The sequence below is a fragment of the Hippocampus bargibanti genome, linkage group LG20 (genome assembly GCF_051943395.1).
Source record: "Hippocampus bargibanti isolate YZ-2025 linkage group LG20, ASM5194339v1, whole genome shotgun sequence".
Classification (NCBI taxonomy): domain Eukaryota; kingdom Metazoa; phylum Chordata; class Actinopteri; order Syngnathiformes; family Syngnathidae; genus Hippocampus; species Hippocampus bargibanti.
Genome location: NC_142753.1, coordinates 9,788,781 through 9,811,668, shown reverse-complemented (window position 1 = coordinate 9,811,668; position 22,888 = coordinate 9,788,781). Strand labels below are relative to the sequence as shown.

General features: G+C 42.5%; 1 protein-coding gene across 2 annotated transcripts in view; it reads right to left on the bottom strand.

Moving 5' to 3' along the window:
* Positions 1 to 22,888, bottom strand: part of LOC148883097 (poliovirus receptor homolog) — a 134,552-nt gene that overhangs the window by 19,064 nt on the left and 92,600 nt on the right. The window contains exon 7 of one of the 2 annotated variants that reach the window (XM_089023709.1): positions 14,562 to 16,068. The exons of the other annotated variant lie outside the window; for it this stretch is intronic. Coding sequence (XP_088879835.1) covers positions 15,524 to 16,068 — 545 coding nt within the window. The 3' untranslated portion in view covers positions 14,562 to 15,523. Of the gene's footprint in view, positions 1 to 14,561; positions 16,069 to 22,888 lie in introns of those variants that run through there. 2 annotated transcript variants of the gene reach the window in all.

Genomic DNA, 22,888 nt, shown 5'->3' with positions numbered 1-22,888 from the left:
TGTTTTTAGAAATGGGTGGTGAAAGACCGCTGGGCCTTGGTGCTCACAACAATCACATCAGTGAGTTTAAGATATGGGTTTTGCGCAAGGTGATGACTGGGGGACATGCAAACGGAAACGGATATTTGACCTTTATTAGACATGAAGAATAAATAGACTGGGACTAAAAAGGGTTCTTATTTCGGCGGTCCTAGAATGCAATCATTTTGCACTTAAAGTTTTTTATCAATCCATCCATCCATCCATGTATTTGTATTTATTTATTGACATATGTATGTATGTATGTATGTATGTATGTATGTATGTATGTATGTATGTATGTATGTATGTATGTATGTGTGTGTGTATGTGTGTATCTATCCATTCAGCCATTATTTATGTATTTATTTACATATCTATGGATTTATGTATTTTTATGAATCTATCCATTTAACCACAATGTATTTATTTACTTATTTATTTACATATCTATGTACATAGATCTCTCTCTATCTATTTGTGTTTATTCATGTATTTATTTATTTACATATGCATGTATGTATTTATTTATTTGTCTATTAATGTAGTCATTATTTATGTACTTATTTACCTATCTGTGTATTTGTGTATTTTTATGCATCTAGCCATTTAGCCGCAATGTATTTATTTATGTATTTATTTATTTACATATTTATGTATTTGTGTATTTTTTATTTATTCATCTATCTATTTCTATCCATTATTTATGGATGTATTTATTTACAAATCTATGTATTTGTGTATTTTTTTATCTAGCCATCTAGCCGCTATTTAATTATTTAAGTATTTATTTATTTATGCATTAATTTATGTATGCATGCATGTATGTATGCATTTCTTTTTTTTAATCTATTTGTATCGATCTGGATCTGTTTGTCTACTTTGTATTTGCCACGACTGAGTCAAAATTTCAAATCGTTCATTTCCTGATCATAGTTGATAGCGATAAAGCACCAATGAGCACGTTTTAACCTTTTTTATGCTCCAATAATGACAATCTGTAACGTGATGACATCACAATAAAAAGAAAACAAACAAATAAATAATTGATAAGATTGCAGATTTGACATGCACATACACACACACAGTAACAAATCCCAAAAATTATTTAGCCCTACCCGAAAAATAAGACATTTGCAACTGAAAGCCCTAAAAATCCACCAGATTTGCGTTCCCCCCCCCTCCCCCATCAAACACTGACCGCCCAATGGCCCTGTACCGATGTGACGCGGGCGAGTCTTGAGGCGCGCCTCATTAAAAACTCACTCCCACCACCTCAAGCGAAATCAAAAAAGATGATGAAACGCTGAACTTCTGACCTCGCTTTGTCCCATTTTGATGCAAATGAGCAAGCGAAGGAGGTGAGAGGGGCTCATTTGCCTCAGTGCAAAGTTCAACAGTTTCTTTTATCACCTGTCAAGTTAGCTTTGACCTCTAGAGTCTATCCTGTCCATCATCCCCGACCGACTTTCCTAACCCTTCAGCAACAGAAACTCTCATTTTTCCCCCCGACTGTTCTGTGACAATATTATCCATCTTTATTCAACTGCATGAAAATGTATTTCGAATGCAGAGGTCACTGGTGAAATTGATAAATCATTTAAAGGACAACCAACACAATTTTTTTGTTTCCTAACTGACATCAGAAAAACGTTTTATACCATCTAAAATACCCAAAACACACAGGCTGATATTTTTAGTCAAATGTAAAACACCAATAAAAATGAGCTAAAGTGTCCCAAAACTACTTCAAAATGACCCCGGAAATGGCGAGTTTCAGAAGGCCCCGCCCCCTTGTTCGTGTCCTTCCGTATCGACTCTCCAAACTACAATACAATACAATACATATTGGTTTGTACAGCGCTTGAACAACAGCAGAAGCTGTAACAAAGCGCTAACATGAAAAAAAGGGAAATGCTGCCCCCTTGTGGAAAAGAAAAAAAAATATTGCCAGAGATCTGACCAACGCTTTATCGGCACTCAAGTATGAAAAAACAAAACCCAAACAAATTTGGGAATGGCTCTCTGTCATATTTTCAATTCCAGAATAAATTTGTGAATGGCATCGATGAAAAGGTTCCTTCAGTCGTCATCTGTACTTCTTTGAAGGTGTCGGATGTTACGCTCCTCATCCGAGAAGCTTCGTCAGCGAACTTTCGAATGAGGAGCGAAACGTCCGAAATCTTCAAAAAAGTACAGATGACGGCTGAAGAAACCTTTTCATCGATGGACCACTCCTGTACGACTAAGAAATAACACATACGTTTTGCGAATGGCAGTGAATGAGTAAAAAAAAAAAAAGCTTTTTATAAGCACTTAGGCAGAATTAAAAATCGTGCGCCGCGACGTAGCGGTCAGCACTGACAACGACGTTGATTTATGACATTGACTCCATTTTATTTCATTTGCGCTTAATAAAATCTTCCCAATCCATCTGATGACCGTTTCGGATGAGACGGACAGGCAGGCAGGTAGGAGAGGGATGGGGAGTGACGTGGGTGGCGATGGGGGGGGAGATGGTGAGGGATGTCAACTGTGTGATTGTGGCCGAGCGACTGGCAGCGCAGGTGGAGAGACTGCTGAGGAACGGCGACCTGACGTCCTGAAGACTGACAGCTCTCTTTATCGTCAACTCAGCCAGCCCACCGGGAGCGACTGACTTCAATGATAGCAAAACATCGCCTTTCTGCTGCCCTCTGTAGGACTTTCAGATCGCCATCCGCGGGTGTATTGTTTATATTTTGGATTCTCGATCAAGGGAGTGATTATCGGCATTTTTAAAGCGCCGCATTTATAATTCAAACACGCCGACAAAGCAAAGATACAGTGAGACCTCAACTTACAAACATCTTATCTTACAAACTTTTCGTCTTACAAACTTCAAATTTCTGAAAATTAAACCTTATAATAAGCACTATTTTCATAATACACACCCACCACGGCTGGCGGAGTGATCTTCGGCGGAAGCACACGACCGAACAGCACCAGAGGTGACGTTATCAACAGTCCTTATGGAAGGTGACTCTCCTTCCATAAGCCATCAACGACCATCAAAAAGGTAAATAAAACTTTATTTTACAGCACACTTTATTTCTTTAATTACAGTCCTCATGTAATGCGCCTCTTTCCAAACAGCAATTCCGTTTGACCTTCGACCTCCAACGCCATTCCATCAAGCCATAAATTCCCATCATAAATGCAAATAAAGTGACTTTATGATACAATGCAGTGTATATCTTTCATTACAATACAATAGCACATTTATTATACATAGAATAAGGTATGTTGTGTGTAGTTTTAAGGCTTATTTAGTTGAAAAGTATATTTTATGGAAACCCGGGAACGGATTATTCCCATTTTAATGGTTTCCTATGGGAATTTTTTTTTTTAGATACACACTTTTCGCCTTACACACTCTGTCTGGGAACCAATTAAGTTCGTACGTTGAGGACTCACTGTAGTAGAAATTTTAAAGAAGACATAGAACTGCTTCATGTCATCACAAAGCAAGTCCTGTAGAATGAATGCCGCCCAAGATGGCGGCGCGTGAACACGCAGCGCCTCCCCTCTCCTGGCAAATTGGCGTTTTCGTGTTTATTATGTTCGTTACAGTCATTATAAGTGCCTTGCATGCTGGGTCCGAGAGGACAGTCATTTCATCTGGATGTCACGCATATTAGCATATTTGACAATTAAGCTGACTTTGACTTTGAATATGTATGGAAAAACTATTCCAATATGTCTTCTTTAAATCTTCCACTCGTTTGCTTTGTCTGCCTGTATGAATTATAAATGTGCCGCTTTAAAAAAAAACAAAAAAACGGCGATAATCACGACTCGTCCCTCTGCCTTTGAGCGAAAAAAGTAGGCCAGAATAAAAGAAGAAGAAGAAGAAGAAGAAGAAGGTTCATGTGGCTCTTCTTCACACGCTTTCTCCTTTTTCCCCCATATCGTTTTTTCCCGTTCCAGACACAACTGCGAGGCGGCAAAGAGAAGCGGCGGCGGCGGCAAGAGCGGCGGTTTTCGGCAGCGCTCCATTTGGCAGTGACCACGGCGACGCCGACTGCATTTATTAATTGAAAAGTTTTTCAATTATCCCTAACTGTTCACTTTTACAGAGCGCGAGACAGGGCGAGGGAGGAAAAAAAAATGGCTGAAGGCTCTTCTCTCCCTTTTAGGCTCGTCTAATTGGTGGCAAGTGACGGGAATGGCTGAAGGAAAAAAAAAATGGTTTGAGTCAACTCCCCAAAAAGATTTTTTTCTTATACAGTGATAGCTTGGCTTACGAACTTAATTGGTTAACGGACAGAGTGTGTAAGGTGAAAAGTGTGTATCCCAAAAAATAATTTCCCATAGGAAACCATTAAAATGAGAATAATCGGTTCCCAGGTCCCTGTAAAAAATAATTTTCTACTTTCTAAGCCTTAAAACGACACAAAATATACCTTATGTTATGTATAATAAATGCGCTATGGTATGATAATAATACAAAATAAACTGTACTATATAATAAAGTCATTTTATTTACCTTTGTGATGGTTGTTGATGGCTTGATGTTTTGCATAAAGTGTCTCAAGGAGCTCTGGGTTGTACATCTTGGAAGTTGTGATATTGCAACAGCAACAGATGCAAGCAGATACACTAGAAACATCATTAATAGCTGATTCCCTTGCTTGTCTTTTTATTTTAAATTGAAATGATGGCTAGTGCGGGTTATTTGTGGAGGCTGATCGATGGGAATTTTAACCTTGCAGTCTAGACTCTGCCTTTGAACTGTCAAAGTTAAATAAATACATTTAATGTTCCTAAACCGAAAAGTTCGTAAGCCAAGGGGTTCGTAAACGGAGCTATCACTGTATAGACGAAGCCCCTCCCACCTCCAAAATGATTTTCCCACAACAAAGCTACCGCCGCTTGCGCATTCAGAAGCTTCAAAGTCAGATTGATGAGGATTGCGCTTGTCACGGCGTCTCAACGGCGCTGCATGAAAGGTGAGCTGACAGCAGTTTAGCCCAAAGTGAGCCAATAAACGCAACGGGCATGTCAAGTTAGGAGACAAAATAAAAAATAACAAAAAAAGAAATGATGGCTGGCTTTCATTTTAAATAAACAAGTTTTAAAAAGACAATGTAACTTCTGTTTAGCTTGGTGACGCTACAAAAATGTCTTGTTATAATAATAATAATAATAATAATAATAATAATAATACATTTCATTCATAAGCACCTTCCAAAACTCAAGGTCACTTTACAGTCACAAGATACGTTTTTCTGTGGGTGAGCAGCGGCAGCCACATGCGCTAGCATTCACTCAACCCGGAAGTAACTCAAATAGATAGAAAGCAAGCTAGCTAGCTAATATCTAGCTAATAGGTAGCTAGATATTGTTGTTTTGTTCCTGCATTTGAAGCGCTGGTGAGTGATGTCTCTCATCTAACGGTGACTGTTGCGATTAACTCATTCACTGCCATTTACAAATTTATTCCGGAATTGAAAATATGACGTAGAGCGCCATTCCCAAATTAGTTCAAGGATTGATTGTTTTCTTGTTTGGGTGCTGATAAAGCGCTGGCCAGACCTCTGGCAATGTTTTTTCCCTTCCACGATGGCGCAGAATTTCCCTTTTTTCCCCATGTTAGCGCTTTGTTACAGCTTCAGCTGTTGTTAAAGCGCTATATAAATCAATATGTATTTATTGATTCAAGCTCATTTAACTCCAAACCAACATGACTTAGGAATTAACTCTTTTTTTTCTGATAAAAGAAGAGAGTCTAAGGTTTCTTACATTGAATGAAATGTTTATGTCGCCCTTAAACTCAATATTCTGCGGGCCCTGCAATTTGCGTGAAAATTACAAAAACCCATTTTGGCACATCGTCTGGCAGTGAATGAGTTAAGATTTAAGATTGCTCAGCTGGAGCAGCCATCTTTTTTTTTCTCCCAAAAATTCGCCGAAGGACACTCCAAAATTTTACACATCCGGTCGCCGAGCCCTAATTTGCAATTACACAACGTGCGGTTCATTCCTACAGCAAATCTGAATTAAATACAAGTTGTGTACACAAACACACACACGCACACACATACACGCACACACACACACACACACGCACACACACAATCGCCTTATTTAAAGCTGTACCCTCAAAGTACAGATGTAAATGTTGCGCAAAACATTCGCTTCGTTGCCACAAATGAGACACAGACACACACAGACACACACACACATACACACACACTATCTGCAAGGCATTCAAAAGTAAGCTGGTCTAATCCTGCCATGAGGGGCAGAGGAATAACTTTCACTTTTTCCACTAAAACTTTGCTAACGCGCACGTACCGAAAAATAAACAAAACACACCCACACACAAGCCCCAACAAAATCAAAACATCGCAATATAGACAATATAGTTTTTGTCTATATTTACATCCGGATCACAATACACTGTGGTATCTCCCCTCTGGCTTAAAATGACACATGCTAGCTAACGCTAATTAGCAAGTAGCAGCGCTAACAGTCACTGGAAGCTACACAAAGGGGAAAGCAAGCAGCAAAGACAAGATCAACAAGGCGAAAAATGTGTAAGATTTATCAAGACAAATACTATAAAAAAAAAGCGAAAACAAAAAATAAGTATGTATCAACATGTTTAATCCGGTTTCTTAGCTGGACCAAAAACCCACCCCACCGCACGGAAGGATCACCCAAGGCGGTCAAAGACTTCTACACCCTCTAAATCTTTTCACCAACTGATGATGAAAAATATGGAAACTATTGTTTTGTTTTTGCGCGAGGGGAAGACAATCAAGTGTGAAACACCACAGCGAGGAGACAAATCATCATCTAAAAGCATCGCCTGGAGAATAAGGAAATGTTACCCAGGATCAGCATGTGGTATTATTGTCCAAATGTGGCGTGTCGCTCGCCTACTCGCAGCTTAAAAAAAAAAACACTTCCAGCATCGACTTTGCTGTTGTTTCTCACAATGAAGATCGCCCGTTTGGGTAACTTTTGGCAGACTTGACTGAATCTTTTCGAAAATAGCTTTGTGAGACTTTTTTTTTGTAGGTTTATTCATTGTAGATGAGCCTACCAAATCTGTTGTTGCTCAGTAAAACTCGCTTCGGGGTGTAGCATTAAAAACAATCTGATAAGTATTTTTTTTTCTCATATGCAGCAACAAAAAGTAGAATCTGTGACATGTTAGTGTCTAGAATACTTAGTTCAGATTTGGTGATAACACGAAAAAACCTCAACACAGAATCAACACATGTGAAGCAACTGAAGCTAAGTGCTAAGCTAGCCTCCTGAAAAGCAAAATGACAGTTTTGGGAAGGACTGACTGACGGGTTAAAAATGATCATTCGCTCTGGTTCATGGCTCTTCACGGTGGGACATTGTGAGGTCAGTTGAGGAGGGCCAGAGAGAGAGAGAAATGGGGCGTGTTAGGAGAGCTTTTATAACGACGGATAGGATGTGATGTCATGTAAAGGCGGGCAGTATGTGACGTGACAGGAAGTCCAAGAAAAACAAAATGATGCAAAAGGAAATAGAAAAGCTGTTTAAAATGTTCGTATAGCGAATTGCCTTAACACTGATTACTTAAGATATTTTTTTAGACAATCCTATAAACAATCCCAGAAAGTCCTACTCATGACCAAAGCTATCGTTAGCGGATATTAGCTCACCGCGAGAGAAAGTCGTCGTCAAAAGCGCAATAATATCAAATATCAATTGTGCATCCTAAACAAAAACACGCATTGAGATCTTGTCCAGGTATCCTTGCGATAAAGCACTTAGGACAGACGGACAATGCAAAAGTTCTGCTGCGTCATCCGCTAGCGTCGCAGCAATGGTAGCTTTAGTCGGATTAGCCACGAAAAGCAAAGCACAATCACTAATAAGTCTCCTCATCGTCCTCCTCAACCTTCTCTATATAGTCAGAAGATGACTTGGGAATCTTTCGATCCCGGTGCTGAATTAAAGATGCCGCGAACAGCTTGAAGACGAGGACAGAATGCCAGGAGATCTTCGTAGAAATGCGTAGCGACGACAGAGCAGGAGGGGAAGGGTGTCACTTGGGATGAAGGTTTTCGCTCTGAAAGTGACACGTTTGGAATCGACAGTCACTTGTCGTCAGGTGGAAATGGACCGACCACCTGTTCAGAAAATCGGCAGTGCAAACAAAACATTTTTACTAGCCAGAGTCCCTCGTACTTTGACCAACTGCTGCTTGGGATTTTGTCCAAATGCGCCAGACTAAGTCCTTGACAGATGGGCAACACTAAATTGTAAATGATCATTTGGATGATTTGCCATGGAAACGCCGATGTGAGAGGTCTTTCATCACTGCTTAAAAAAATTGGGATTTCAAGAGCTTCAAAATGCCTGGATCAGGTTTTGGTTTTTGGTGGACCATGGCGTCAATTGGGGTTTATTTAGAGGATTTGGATGGTAACAAGGAGCTTTAATTTCCCTGTCCTGAAAAAAGTTTAGACCAGGGGTGTCAAACTCTGGTCCTTGAGGGCCGCCATCCTACATGTTTTCCAAGTCTCCCTCTTGCAACGCACCTGATTCAAGGGAATGGGCTCATGTCAGACTTCCGCAGACCTTGCTGATGATCTGATCATTAGAGTCAGGTCTGTCCATTGAGCCTGTTCCCTTGAATCAGGTACGTTGCAACAGGGAGACTTGGAAAACATGTAGGACGGCGGCCCTCGAGGACCGGCTTTTGACACCCCTGGTTTAGACTGTCGAATTGATTGGTTGATGACGTCGCCACAGGATACAGTTAACCTTCCAAGTTCTGCCCAACTGGAACGCACCACCTGCTAGAAACTCGCAAATGGGATTATAGCACATATCAGGATTAATTCCGTTTGTGGTGTTTGCACACACGTCCTCTTTGTATCAGGGCTTCTTTGTATTCTTCCCCTTCTTTGACTTGTTCCCTTTTGAAATTCTCCAGATGGAGCGCCAAGAGAACACCCTCACCGCCGCGTTCGCCTGGCGACTGCCAAGCGACGCCCTCGGACTTGGCAGGAGCTTTTTGCGGGCAAGGCTGAGCGTGTCGTTGTACGAAGATCAATCTCGACTTTTGTCAAAAGACGCAAAACCTCAAGCGGCGTGGTTCAGGACTATCGTTCCGAAGGCTTTGAAAGTGCTTACCGCCAGAGACTCCCACGGAATTAATTAGCGTCGCTATGAAAGACGCCTCAAGCAATTGAATCGTAGCATTCATGACTGAAGTTTTTGCCTCATGGCCATTTTGTGGCTAAAGATGTCGAGGGTACGATTGAAGAGTTTTCTGTCATCTGGTGGGTTTGCTTTAGGGACTACTGGCACAGGTTAAGGGTGAGGTTCAGGGTTAAATGCAGGGTTTGGATTAGATTGAGGGTTAGCTTTGTCGTTCAGCATCCTCATCACTATCCTTACTTAAATTAGCGGCTAAGCTAATGTTTACGAGTTTCACTTGGGGGGAGTATGGTTTAGAGTTAAGGTTAAGTTTAAGGGTAAGCTTCATGACGCTTGGTTTGTTGATTCTGTGGCACTTCCTGCCATTAAATTGCTTGTAACAAATAAATCCTGAAAGAGGGATCTAACTGCATGTGGTCCTTTCTCAAGGTTTCTCATGTTTGCTTTCGTGAAATAGGTTTTACTCGAGTTTGTGCTTGCTGGACTGCGGAGAAAGGATTTCTATACCAGGGAGTACATCGTATTTTCTACACTATAAGGTCCTAAAAGCATTTCTTTTTCATTCGACAACACGATTTAGAATCTGATGCACTTTATATATGGATTATTCTGATGTATTGGATGTAGTATTTCAAATTTTCTTTAAAGCGCTTTGCTACAACTGTAAAGGATGTAAAAACCCCATATCAATAAAGCTATATTGTATTGTATTGTATTCCCTTTAGCGTAGCTCCGTCTAGTGGATGCGTAATGCAACAACAGCTTCTATTGTAAGTGCCTTGTTATGCGATACGCACTAGAAATGAAAAATAAAATTGGAATATGACATTCGGTCAAGGTGGGCCTGATACTCTGAAGTGTCAGAATACGGAAAATATGGGATCAGATTTTTTTTTCAAGTCATTCAAGAATTTGTTTCTGCTTAAAAACGATCAATCATCTTGATTTGACTTAATCTTGTCAGGAAAATAGAATTAAGGGTGTGAGGGGTGAACTTTTGGGGCCACTCTGTCACTTGAGCATTCATGATAACAACGCGCCACACAATTTACTGTCAAAACGTATGCAATTTTGATACCCTGCCATCAGTTAGCGGATTAAGGTCACTGATTGCCGGCTTTCCTGCAGAGCTCTGTGTCAGATTCGGGTTTTTCTTAAAATGACTCGCGCAAGGAAACAAAAGTTAGCGGGCGATCCCGCCGCATGACTCCGCCGCTAATTAGGTGCCGACGTCGCGATTCCCGACAAAAGCAGTGCGGGAATTCACCGGAGAGAAGACAAACTGAGGCAATCTAACAGTTGGTGCAGGAAGGAGATGAAACTACCGCCTCAGTAAGGGATTTTTTTTGTAATTCATCGGGTGAAAGATCCTGAAAACTCTGTTAAGAAACTTGTTTGTTTCTTCATCAAAGAATCTTCTTCTGAGACAGCGTCAAAGCGCACTCTTGGGGGACGAGGTGACACCAGACACTCTTTGACTTTGTATGATGATGTTTCAGCGGAACGTTCCGGATGAGACGGCTTACGGAGGGTGTTGAGGAACAATCAACAAACTCGGTGACGGTTTTTAAAGGTGGCTAATCGCTCCTTTTGCGGCGGAGGATTCGGCTGACGAAGGCTGAAATATCGGCGGCGCTTTGTTCCCACGCTGGTAACACGCGCAACCCACAAGAGCACGAGCCGCTTGCTGATGATCACATTTTTATTCTTAGTCAACAAAAAAAATCAAATAAAACACCTCTGATGGAGGCGTGAAAGACATCATTCCGGCTTTTCTGGACAGATTGAGATGTCATATGGCAGCACGAAGCAAAAAAAAAAAAACACTTTCTAAGTACAGTGATACCTTGGCTTACAAACTTAATTGGTTCCCGGACAGAGTGTGTAAGGCAAAAAGTGTGTATCCCAAAAATTAATTTCCCATAGGAAACCATTAACATGAGAATAATCCGTTCCCAGGACCCAATAAAAAAAAAAAAATTCTACTTTCTAATTTTGTAAGCCTTAAAACCACACAAAATATACCTTATTTAATGTAGAATAAATGTGCTACGGTATTATAATTGCAGAAATAAACAGTACAGTATAATACATTGGTTTTATTTACCTTTGTGATGGTCGTTGATTGCTTGGTGGAATGGAGTGGCCGGTTTCATCAGCATTAAACACTTGATGAGGAATGTAACCCTCTTCTTTCACCATCTTGAGGAATGATCCCTTTAGGTGCTTTCTCTGTGATAATTTTAACTAGTTCCTCATCAATTGTGTTTCGTTTAGCTGGGTTGATAGCTTTTTGCATCAAGTGTACAGATAGCTTGTGCGGGTTGTTTGTGGAGCCTGATTGATGGGATATTTTAACCTTGCAGTCTACACTCTGCTTTTGAACTGTCAAAGTTGAAACTCTCTCACTGTCGTCTCCTTGTCTCTTTCATGTTTAAACCCCCCCCCCCCCCCCCCATCGCTGCATTCTTGACCAGTCACGTGTCTTTACCCGAAGACTGGGGGCGGGGAATAGAGGACAAAAACAGTCTGCCATTTTGTTGTGAGAAGAACGGGCTCGTTCATAAACGACACATCACTCATTGAGGCAGCTCCGTGTACGAAAAAAAGTATGCCAAGGTAAAGTTCATATGCCAAGGTAAAATGTTCATAAATGTAACGTTCGTAAACCGAAACGTTTGTAAGCCAAGGGGTTCGTAAGCCGAGGCATCACTGTACTCACACTACCTCTTTTTTACTTATTCCAATGACCAAAACACGTCACATAACATCCACGCGTTTTATTCTCAACTGCCACCATTTTTGTAGATTCCTCTGCCGTAAGATATAAAGTCATAAAAACGTCAAAGCAACAAATCAGGAAGCAGCAGATGAACAAGGCAAAACGTGTTTGAATATGAAAACCAGGCTTGATTGACACTAAGGGACAGAGTGTCCGATTCACCATCAATTTCCTCCTTTCCGTGTCCCTGTCAAGTGTGTTTACATTCACAGAACACTGAAAACAACGCACAAGCGCAGACGCACAAAATGTGCGTGGATAACTACCCAAGCGTCAACACCCAAGTAAACGACAACACACAAACGACACAAATATTAAGCGTCACGGCATTTACAATAGTTGGCCCTGCCGCTTTAACTCATTCACTGCCATTCCCGAATTTATTCGGGAATTGAAAAGCGTGACGTGGAACGCCATTCCCGAATGTGTTCGGATTTTGGGTGCTGATCAAGCTCTGGTCAGACGTCTGGCAATGTTTTTCCCTCCCACGAGGGGCAACCAATTACCTTTTAGGCAGCCGCCCCCCATTTCAAACTGATAATTCGAGACCCATTTAACTTAGGAATTTACTCTTTTTCCGATGCAAGAAGAGAGTTTAAGGTTTTGATGGAGAATAAGAAGTTATCATATTCAAAAGTTTCATGCTGTTATATGCTTAGTCAACGTGCGTGACTCGAATACACAATTGAAGCTCCGACAACCTGGGGCCAATCAAACGGCACAGCTTGTTAAACTGTCATCTTCATCTAGGAGATCTGGCCTTGGACAGAATTTAGGACTCCTTTATCACCGAAGCAATTTACGACTTGAAATTCCTTCACAGGAAGAGCTCATTAGCCAGGTTACAAATTTATCAGTTCATGAAAAAGAAAAGATAAAATATTTTATTGCTTACAGCTGTTCGGGCTTAGAACTCAAGAAGTGTGGTATTCTAATCAAGAAAACTATGTTTTACTAATGTATCACTCAAATTTGCAAATACTCTCAATAAATAGCATGGCAGAAGGCTGCAGAATTGAGACGTCTGTCATGAATGGCTGCGTCTCCTGCCGGCAGTAAAAGACAATCTTTCTGGGTTTGGTTCTTTGTCCACAGTGTCCGATTGAACATCTCTGACAGGTTTCTTATGATGCATTGAATATTCATGTAGTCATAAAACACAATATTCTATGGGTCGTGGAATTTGAATGAAAATGACAAAAACCCTGGCACTGGAGTGGACACATTTTTGCACATCGTTTAGCAGTGAATGAGTTAATTTTAAAACCAGGCCTTATTTTAGATGTTAAACGACGGGTCAAAGTCTAAAATATTTACATCAAATTGAATCGTCGATAACATTGATTTATACCATTTGAGCAAACGCAGGTGTGTTATGTTACCCATCAGTGCATTTGGATAACGAACGGTCACGAGGATGCAGACGGCCTCACAAGGTGCCAACAAACGGCAACATCTTGGCATTTCAAATCTGCCCGGCAACAAGTTGAACTCTCGCTCAGTCGCCGTGAAGAAAGTCGGTGTGGAAGCGGCGCCGAATCGCACAGTCAATTGAACACCAGATAGGTAGTCATTATCGGCTAGCATAATGCTAATTCTTCCTACGCTTTCCACTACTTGAGGAGGCGAGCAATGAAGTTCTAATCCAGGCTAAAAAATCCTGTTTAAATTCCTCACACCTCGTTTTGCTGTGATGTCTCATAAGCACTTTGTCCAGCAACAAAAAAATAAATAAATAAATAAAAGAAAACAATTCCAAGGATGACAATACATATGTAATTAAAATCCTAACATATGCAGTCACCAATTCCGATTCTGTAGCAATCACCCCAACTCACACGAATTCTGTGAGGATTCCGTCGAGCGTTCGCGGGATTTGGCAAATTCCGCAAAAAAAAATATGGACGCGTTATCAATAAATAAATAAATAAATAAATAAATAAATAAAACAACAGGACTAAAAGCGACAATCTTGTGAAAAAGATTCGCTTAAGGAGGATTTAAGAAATACGGAGAGCGTACCGAATTAGGTTTGCTCGTGCCTGGATGTGAGAAACAAAAGATGGAGGATTGGGTTTTTCTAAAGACCATGTGGTTATCTGCGGCGGATGATAAGCCGTAAATAAGGACGGGGGGCATTTAAGGAGGTAAAAAGTGTATTTATATCCATTCCATGAGTCCATTTGCGACTCGGTATGGAAGTGCTCACCGAGACACGACGACGACGGCGATAACATCGACGCTAGCGACACGACAGCTAAGTTAGATTACAAGATGACGCACGCCATTTAACCACAGGCGCAAGTGAGTCACATACGTTAACAAGTCACACATACATCAGACGTTTTCAAGAGTTTCAGGTCTCGAGTCGCTGTGGCTCGAAATTTCAAGATGGGGGGGAGGGTGAGTCAAGTCATGTAGAGGGTTGAGCGAGTTGGAAGTCAGGTCGTACAATCTCGCACAGTCACACCGAAGGGGCGGGGTTATGAAAAGTGGTTCTGAGGGGACCTTGAACTTTAAAGGACAACCGGCACCATTTTTTTGTTTCCTATCAGATCAGAAAAAAAAACGTTTTTATAGCATCTAAAATACCCAAAACACGCAGGCTGATATTTTTAGTCAAATGCAAAACGCCAATAAAAATGAGTTAGTGTCCCAAAACGACTTCAAAATGACCTCGGAGATGGCGAGTTTCAGAAGGTCCCGCCCCCTTGTTCGTGACGTCACGCCAGGACGTCTTGCTCCAATGTAGCGTCCCACAAAATGCACAAGATGGCGCATGTTGGAAATGGGCTGATTTGTCTGCTGGGAATTTGTCAACTAGTATCTAATAGTAGTCTTGGTGCAACACGCAACGATTCACCATCGCGTTATTTATGTATTTTCCTTCTAGTTTCGCCATCATCACGAATCAACACTAAGTTTTCAGACCAAACAAAGTACCCAAAATGCATTGTGGGTCGCTTTCTTGGTCAGGGGCGTTCCTGACGTGACGTCAGGAATCGTCACCCACTCGAAAACAAGACTTCCTGAATATTCAGTGCGAGTCCTAAAAGGTAAAATATGCGGTGGAATCTTTGCAAAATACGCTGAGTAGAAGTCATTTGAAGTGATCTTACAAATTATGGACACAACTTGTCCGAAGGCGTCGGTTGTCCTTTAATCGTCTTCTTCTTTGGGGGTTGGATTTGGCTGTTCGGGCCAAACAAGTGCGAAAATTGCCACTGCGGTGAACACCGCAACTGCCACATATTAGCACACACGCCGGAGCTTTTCTCGGATGAGAGAAAGGCCGACAGAAGAAGGCAAGAAAGCGTGACTTGTTGCTGTACACTGACGACGTTTCCAATAGATATCGAGTACTCAGTACCACCACTACTCGCAAAGCTCAAGGAATGCCAAGATGGCGACAAACGGCGTCCATTTTGATGCGTTTGATGTGCTTGCCCGGTTATTTTTGTGTTCTGTTGTTTCAAAGTTCAACCCAAACAGGTTTTAGGGAACTGGGGTGGTACTTCCTTCGCCGCCTCACACGTAAATGGCCGTCCGGGAAATGACTGAACCGTCCCGCTGGGACTCCATGTTGTCGCCAAGGTACATGGGCTCCTCGCCGCGATAGGCCGGAGGGTTCCTGCCGTCGAATCGGTCATAGCGCTCGTCCTCCTCAAGGCTGTCGTCAAACTTCCTGCTCTCCGCTTCGTCCAGGAGGATGTCATGAGGGGAGGGCTTGTTAGGATGGTGGTGGGCGCGGCGGTGGGCGTGGAAGTCATTGGCTTTCTCTGTCAGAGTCCCGGTGTTGTCGCAGCCTTCGCGGTACGTGTACGCCGGACCGTTGTTGTTCTTGCCCTCCCCGCCGTAGAGAAGTCGAGCCTTGTTGCCGTAGTCGGCGCTGTTGTTGCCGCCACTGCTGCCCGCCGCTGCCGCCGCAGAGTCCGCGCCTCCACCGCGCCGATGCTGGCGGCGGCCTCGGGTCATCAGCACAGCGACCAGCGCCGCGACCAAGAGGAGGGCCAGGAGGGAGCCGATCACGGCGCCTGCCACTACGCCGGTGTTGGATGGGTCCTCCCAGGCGTCTGCAGAGAGGATGGAGGAAGGATGGAACAAAAAAAATAAAAAACGGGTGGAGGAGAAGAAAAAGGAAGTTGGATGGTGGCAGTTAAGGAAGAAGAGGCGCCCTTGCTGTCTTTGAAGCCTCTTTAAAAAAGAACGTCTCGTTCCGTTGGGGAAAAGTGGCCACTGTGGAGCTGTTTATTTTGTTTTGCCAACAGGGTTGGCGAACGACGGAATTGAGGCAGCTGGACTTGTCTTAACAATGGACCACAACCATCGTGACCAGAGACATCGATAAAAAAGACTCCGTCCCCACCATTTAGACTAATAAAGGCAAATCCAATCCAATCCAATCCATTTAGAGCTAAGGATGTCTTTGGGATTAAACAGTGAAACATCATCAGCCATGATGAATCCAGTGGCCTCCCATCAACTATTCCAGACTAGTTCCTGGGGTTCTCCTTGTCGTGTTCAAAAGTCTGAGGATCAGGCTGATTGGACTGCACGTGCAAAACAAGCCCAAGCTTCTTTCCTTCCTGTTGGTGTGAGCCAAGTTTACCGCGCTAAAGTCGAAGCAAACGCACAGATCGCACAATCAGACGTCAAAAACGTTCTCGGCGAATGTCGTCACACTTTACCGAACATATTGCATTGATGTGACCAGTCCGCCATCTGCATAAAATCATTCATATTCATATACAGTTGCTACATATGCTACCGCTATCTTTTCTCGCAGGCATTCGTTTTTCTCTTCTGTTTGTAGAACTGATCCTCCAGAGGGGTAACTATTAAAAACTGGTTTTGGGTGGTCTTTCTCTATCGCCGATTTTCATCTATCGTGGGAGGCTGAGGTCATGACATGGTGTACCTAATGAAGCGTCCGGTAAGCGCGCATCCAGAGGGGTTATTTGAAGAAAAGTAGCACACAGCTGTGCCTTCTAAGCGCCGCCATATTTGCCGTCCCTCAAGCCCTCGATGCCTGATTCTTCCCAGTAGCCTCATTAAGCGCCGATACTGGCTTCCGATGGCGGGAGACTTACAAAAGTGGACTCACGCTGGGCTCAAACACACACACATACACACACCAATACTCTGCCAGATGATATTTTGGGGACATGTGAACCAGTTCGTGTTTGATGCGCATTCCCCCGCGGCGCTGCTTGTCAATCAAGTAACAAGCGAGAAGAAATTTCACATGGGCCAAATAACGGCTTCACCCCGTCAAAATAATAACGTCTGTGGCGTAAGGAGAATGAGATGTTGTTTTTAAGCAAGGAGAACTGTATGGAGGCGAAGCTAGCTAAACAGAAGAACAAGAAGGAGCTAGCAAGCGAGGAGAATTAGCTGGAGTTAGCAATTAGGAGAGAAGAAGATGGCGTTAGCAAAGTGATGTTACAAACATGGAAAGAGCAAGTACTGTCAAAAAATGAGGAGTTTGTAAGTGAGAAAAATGAGCTGGAGCTTGTTAGTATAAAGAAGATGGTGTTAGCAAGTAGCAGGCAAATGGGGTATTAGCAAATAAGCAAAAACGAATTGTCTGGGGAACAAAATGGAACTAGTCAGTAGAACAAGATGAAGCCAAAAATGGTCGTAGAAAGGAGGCGGGGCCTGTCGGGACAGGAAGTCAATGGCTGCCATGATTGACACATAGCATGAAAAAATAGCTTGCCTTGGCCTGCTTTGCCCTCAAATATTATTTATCTTCCTGTGAGGTATTTTCAGAACCTTTTTGTCATATTTATGAGGACGATTTTGCACACATCTCTCATATTGCGGCCATTACTCACTCGCCGCTCAGCGACACTTTTAATCAAGCGCTCCCGAGCATTATTTGGTGCAAAACGCTCAACCGGCGCCACGACGGAGTCATGAAAGAAGATCACAACTCACTAGAACATAAATTGTTGCCACCAAGATGCTGCAAAATGGAGATTTTTAGCCTCAATGAAGCTCCTTCAACTCTTGGTATAAAAAACACTACAAGAAGGTTGTTACAGGCATAATGGAGGATTAAAAAAACAAAAACAAAAACAAACAAATCTGTGACTATTGTAATCCCAGAGTTGTAAATCGCAAAACAAAGCAGGGCGACATTGACGACAAGCTTCAGCCGTTGCTTCCAAGATGTTCAAAGCGGGGAAGTAGGCCATATTTTTCTTCAATGGTGGCAGGCTGCCTGCTTAAAAAGCAACCCGCTGATAAACATGACGGCGAAAATCAGGCAGAGGATGGGGGGGGGGGGGCGAGAGTGGGGCTCCTATCATTCTCCGTATTAACGTCATGTACACGACGCGAGGATTACGGCGTCCGCTACGACAGTTGGGATAAGCTGCGGTGCAAGGTTGAACGTGCGGAGCGGTTGCGCCTGGCGGAACAGAAATGGAACACAATTCACGTCACGTCAAGCCACTTTTCGGGTACGGTAAACACACACAAATAGAGGGTGCGGAGGTGGGGGATGTTTGGGAGGGGGGGTCTACGTCTCATATACAGTATGCTAGTCATAAGCAACCCAAATTTCAAGCAAGTTACAGTGATACCTCGGTTTATGAACCATCTTGGCTTACAAACTTTTCGGTTTATGAATGTTAAATTGATGAACATTTTACCTTGGCATATGAACTATTTTTCGCGATACACACGGAGCGGACACAATGAGTGATGTGTCGTTCGCGAACGAGCCCGTTCTAACAAGAAAATGGCAGCCGGCTTGTTTTGGTCCTCTATTCCCCGCCTCCAGTCGTCGGTTAAAGCCAGGTGATTGGTCAAGAATGCAGCAGTGAGATTGGGGGGGGGGTACAGACAGAGAAAGAGTGAAGCCATTCTCTAAAAAAGAAAATGGCTGCCGACATTTTTTTGTCCTCTATTCTACTCCCCCAGTCTTCGGTTAAAGCCACGTGATTGGTCAAAAACGCAGCAGTGAGGGGAGGTGGTTTAAACATTAAAGACACAGGCAGACGACAGAGAGAGAGTGACAAAATGGATAGAAAACAGTGAAATTTGGACTCTTTTCAACTTTGAACAGTTCAAAGGCAGAGTGAACACTGCAAGGTTAAAATTCCAATCAATCAGGCTCCACAAAAACCTGCACTCGCCATCAGTTCAATTTGAAATGAAAAGACAAGCAAGGGAACCATCACAAATTCCAAGATGTACAACCCAGAGCTCATCACAAAGGTAAATAAAATGACTTTATTATACAGTACAGTTTATTTCTTTAATTATAATACCATAGCACATTTATTATACATACAATAAGGTATATTTTGTGTAGTTTTAAGGCGTAGAAAATTAGAAAGTAGAAAATTATTTTTTTTGGGGGGGGGACCTGGGAACAGATTATTCTCATTTTAATGGTTTCCTATGGGAAATTAATTTTTAGGATACATACTTTTCGCCTTACACACTCTGTCTGGGAACCAATTAAGTTCGTAAGCCAAGATATCACTGTACTCTGAGTCAAGTCGAGCGTCCACAAAATGTTAGCATTTCAGTCTGCTAGTTTAACGCTAATTAGCATCTACACCGCGATACCTTCATCCTTTTCCAAAACGCAGCATTAACATGAACTCTTTAAACTGTTAGCAGTGTTTCAGATTGAGGACAATCTAATTTGTGTACCATTTGTGTTTTTCTACTTGGGCGCAATGCAATTGTGTCTGTAAGAGCTCGAGGTAGGGTGTTCAGATCCCAAAAGCACATCGGATATGCTACACAAATGATAATACGCATCTCAACAAAGAATGTGAGCATTCTGAGTGCTTCGTGTTTATGCAGCAATTTTGATGTCTGAATTATTCAAGTCAGTAAATGTTTACACGCTTGCAAAACAACCGGAATCACTGAATAATAAAAAAAAAGAGACATATTTACAGTTTGGAATGATCTTCAAGCCCACATTATCATAATCCGGCGTTTAATCACGTCGCTAATAAGACGCCTGATTCAGCATGAAGCTCGTCTTTTATGTCTTCTGCAAGACACGCACACTCCATGTCCCTCCTTTCTCAAGCGAGCTTTCGTCAGCGGGAACGAAGTGGGGGCGTCGCGCATCTGTTCCATACGTGCGAAAAAGCGGCGCTTCTGGTTTCGAGTCACTTTTTGTCTTTAGTTGCGAGGAAAAACAAGCAGTCGTGATTAAAAAAAATATATATGGTCGCTTGTTATATTGAACCAAACCCAGCAGGTTATAAAAACTATGCTAGCTTAATATGACACACAGTAACCAATGCAATAGACGTGCTAATGACTGTAGCATCAGTGTTGCTAACCATTAAAGCTATTTAAATGACAACCGATGACTCCGGACAAGTTGTATCCATAATTTGTAAAATCACATGAAATGACTTCTTTTTTTGGGTACTTTGTTTGGTCTGAATACTTTGTGTTGATGCCGAAATTATAAGGAAAACACATAAATAACGCGATGGTGAATCGTTGTGTGTTGCACCAAGACTACTGGTTGCTGCCCGCCGCTGACTTTGATACTAGTTGACACAAATTCCCAGCAGACAAATCAGCCCATTTCCAACGCCGCTTGGGCGCCATGTTGTGCATTTTCTGGGACGCTACATTGGAGTCCTGACGGCTCGAATTGATACGGGAGGACATCTTTAATCGATTGCAAACATTTATGCTTTCCTCTTCAGAACTATTTGAATCATATTCATAACTGGATGAGTAACAAGAAAGCATCTTCTCCGAATCGGAAGCCATTGTTTTGATTCTCGAGCAAGGCAAGACGTCCTGGCGTGACGTCACGAACAAGCTACCTAGCTATTAGAATGCTAGGTAGCTAATATATAGCTGATGTTTCCTGACTCAAATAGCTAGCTAGCTATATTGCTAGTAGCTAGCGCTCTAGCTAGCGAGATACCTAATGGATAGCTTGCTAGCTAGATAGCGAATGTGGTTCCTGACTTGAATTGAAGATTGCAAATGCTAGATAGCTAATAGATATCTAGCTAACTAGATAGATAATATGTTTCCTGACTCAAATGGCAACCTAGATAGCTATATTACTAATAGCTAGCTTTCTAGCTTGCCACAATGACATTCAAAACAAGTTTGCTTCCTACTCCCGCTTATTTATTTATTGATTTTTCTCCCAATGCCCCCCAAAAACACATTTCAATGACAAAATAAGCAATTCCATTTCTAAAAGCTGCAAAAGTATTTTGAGGTGAAGAGTGACAGGCTGCCTTCCTTTGCGTACACGCCGCTCAGCAAATCCTTCCATGGTCACATTGGCGCTCCGTCACCGTAATCACAGCCCGAACCGGCGGCGCGTAAGTGCTTCAATGCAAAAGTGGCAATCTGCTTTTGATTAAACCCGACTTTCCCGGAGTACGCTGGCCACTCCAGTCTCGTTTTCTAGCGAAATTGCGCCCCGGCGGGCAGGCTCAAGAGGGTCGCGATAGGTTCGGTCCATCCTGACGCATCTAGACCCCCCCCTCAGCCCCTCGGTGATAGGATGTTCTACATAAAGTTTAATGGCCTCGCCACCGTGATGAGGAAAGGTCAGTGGGACGTTGCGAATGATTGAAGCGCTAATGTTCTCACTACCTTAAAGCCTCGGAGGCACATTGGGTGGGGAAAATGGGCCGTGGCGGTATATATGCCGCATAGAGACAAGATATCAAGCGAATAATAACCTGTGTATCCACTGATACTTTGACATACATTTTTTGGGCGTAATTAACTCATCCACTGCCAGACGTGTGCAAAAATGTGTCCACCGCTGGCTCCGACCGACGGCTGTCAGGCTTCGCAATTGTCAATAATCACATATGGGGGGAAAAAAAATGGACACTTGTACTGTAAATATGGGTTAAAGGACAACCGATGTCTCCGGACAAGTTGTGTCCATAATTTGTAAAATCACTTTAAATGACTTCTACCGAGCGTATTTTACAAAGATTTGACCGCATATTGCTATATTTTACACTTTAAGACTCGCGCTGAATATTCAGGAAGTCTTGTTTTTGAGTTGGTGACAAGTCATCACGTTACGTCACTGAAGGAACGCCCCTGACCGAAAAAAGGACACATTGTAGCAGTCCTTCCATCACGTCAATGCATTTTGCTGTACTAATTTTGTCTGAAAACTTCGTGTTGCACCAAAAAGAGGAAGAAGAGGGCAACAAAGCTCCGTGCAAGGAATTAATCAGCCTGTGGAAACGGGCTGATATAGGTAAATCCAGTCCAATCCAATAAAAAAGAAAACTACCAAACTATGAGAACTTTGTTTTATATAAAAAAGTCTAAGACAATAAAAAATAAATGCAGAAAAAGCTAGCTTGCTTGAATAAACAAAAACATCCACTTTTCTGAAAGCGTGACCTGGCGTCGCATTAACACACACACACACACACACACACACACACACACACACACACACACACACACACACACACACACACACACACACACACACACACACACACACACACACACACACACACACACACACACACACACACACACACACACACACACACACACACACACACACACACACACACACACAAAATCATCCTGCCACAAATGGGTCAAAATAAACACTTTGGACAGCCGTGGCTGAGCACAACAAACAAACTCTTGAATGGGGGCGAAGGCTCGACCCAAACAAAGGACTTCCAAACAACTCTCTTATTTTTACACTTGGCTGCAAAAAAAGAACAAAACAAAACAAAAAAAGTCATTCTTTGCCTGTAGATATATCAGGCTCTTTACGCAGCAAGCCATCATTTCCAGACCACTTTACAGGTCCAGCCAAACACACACACACACACACACACACACACACACACACACACACACACACACATACACACACACGAG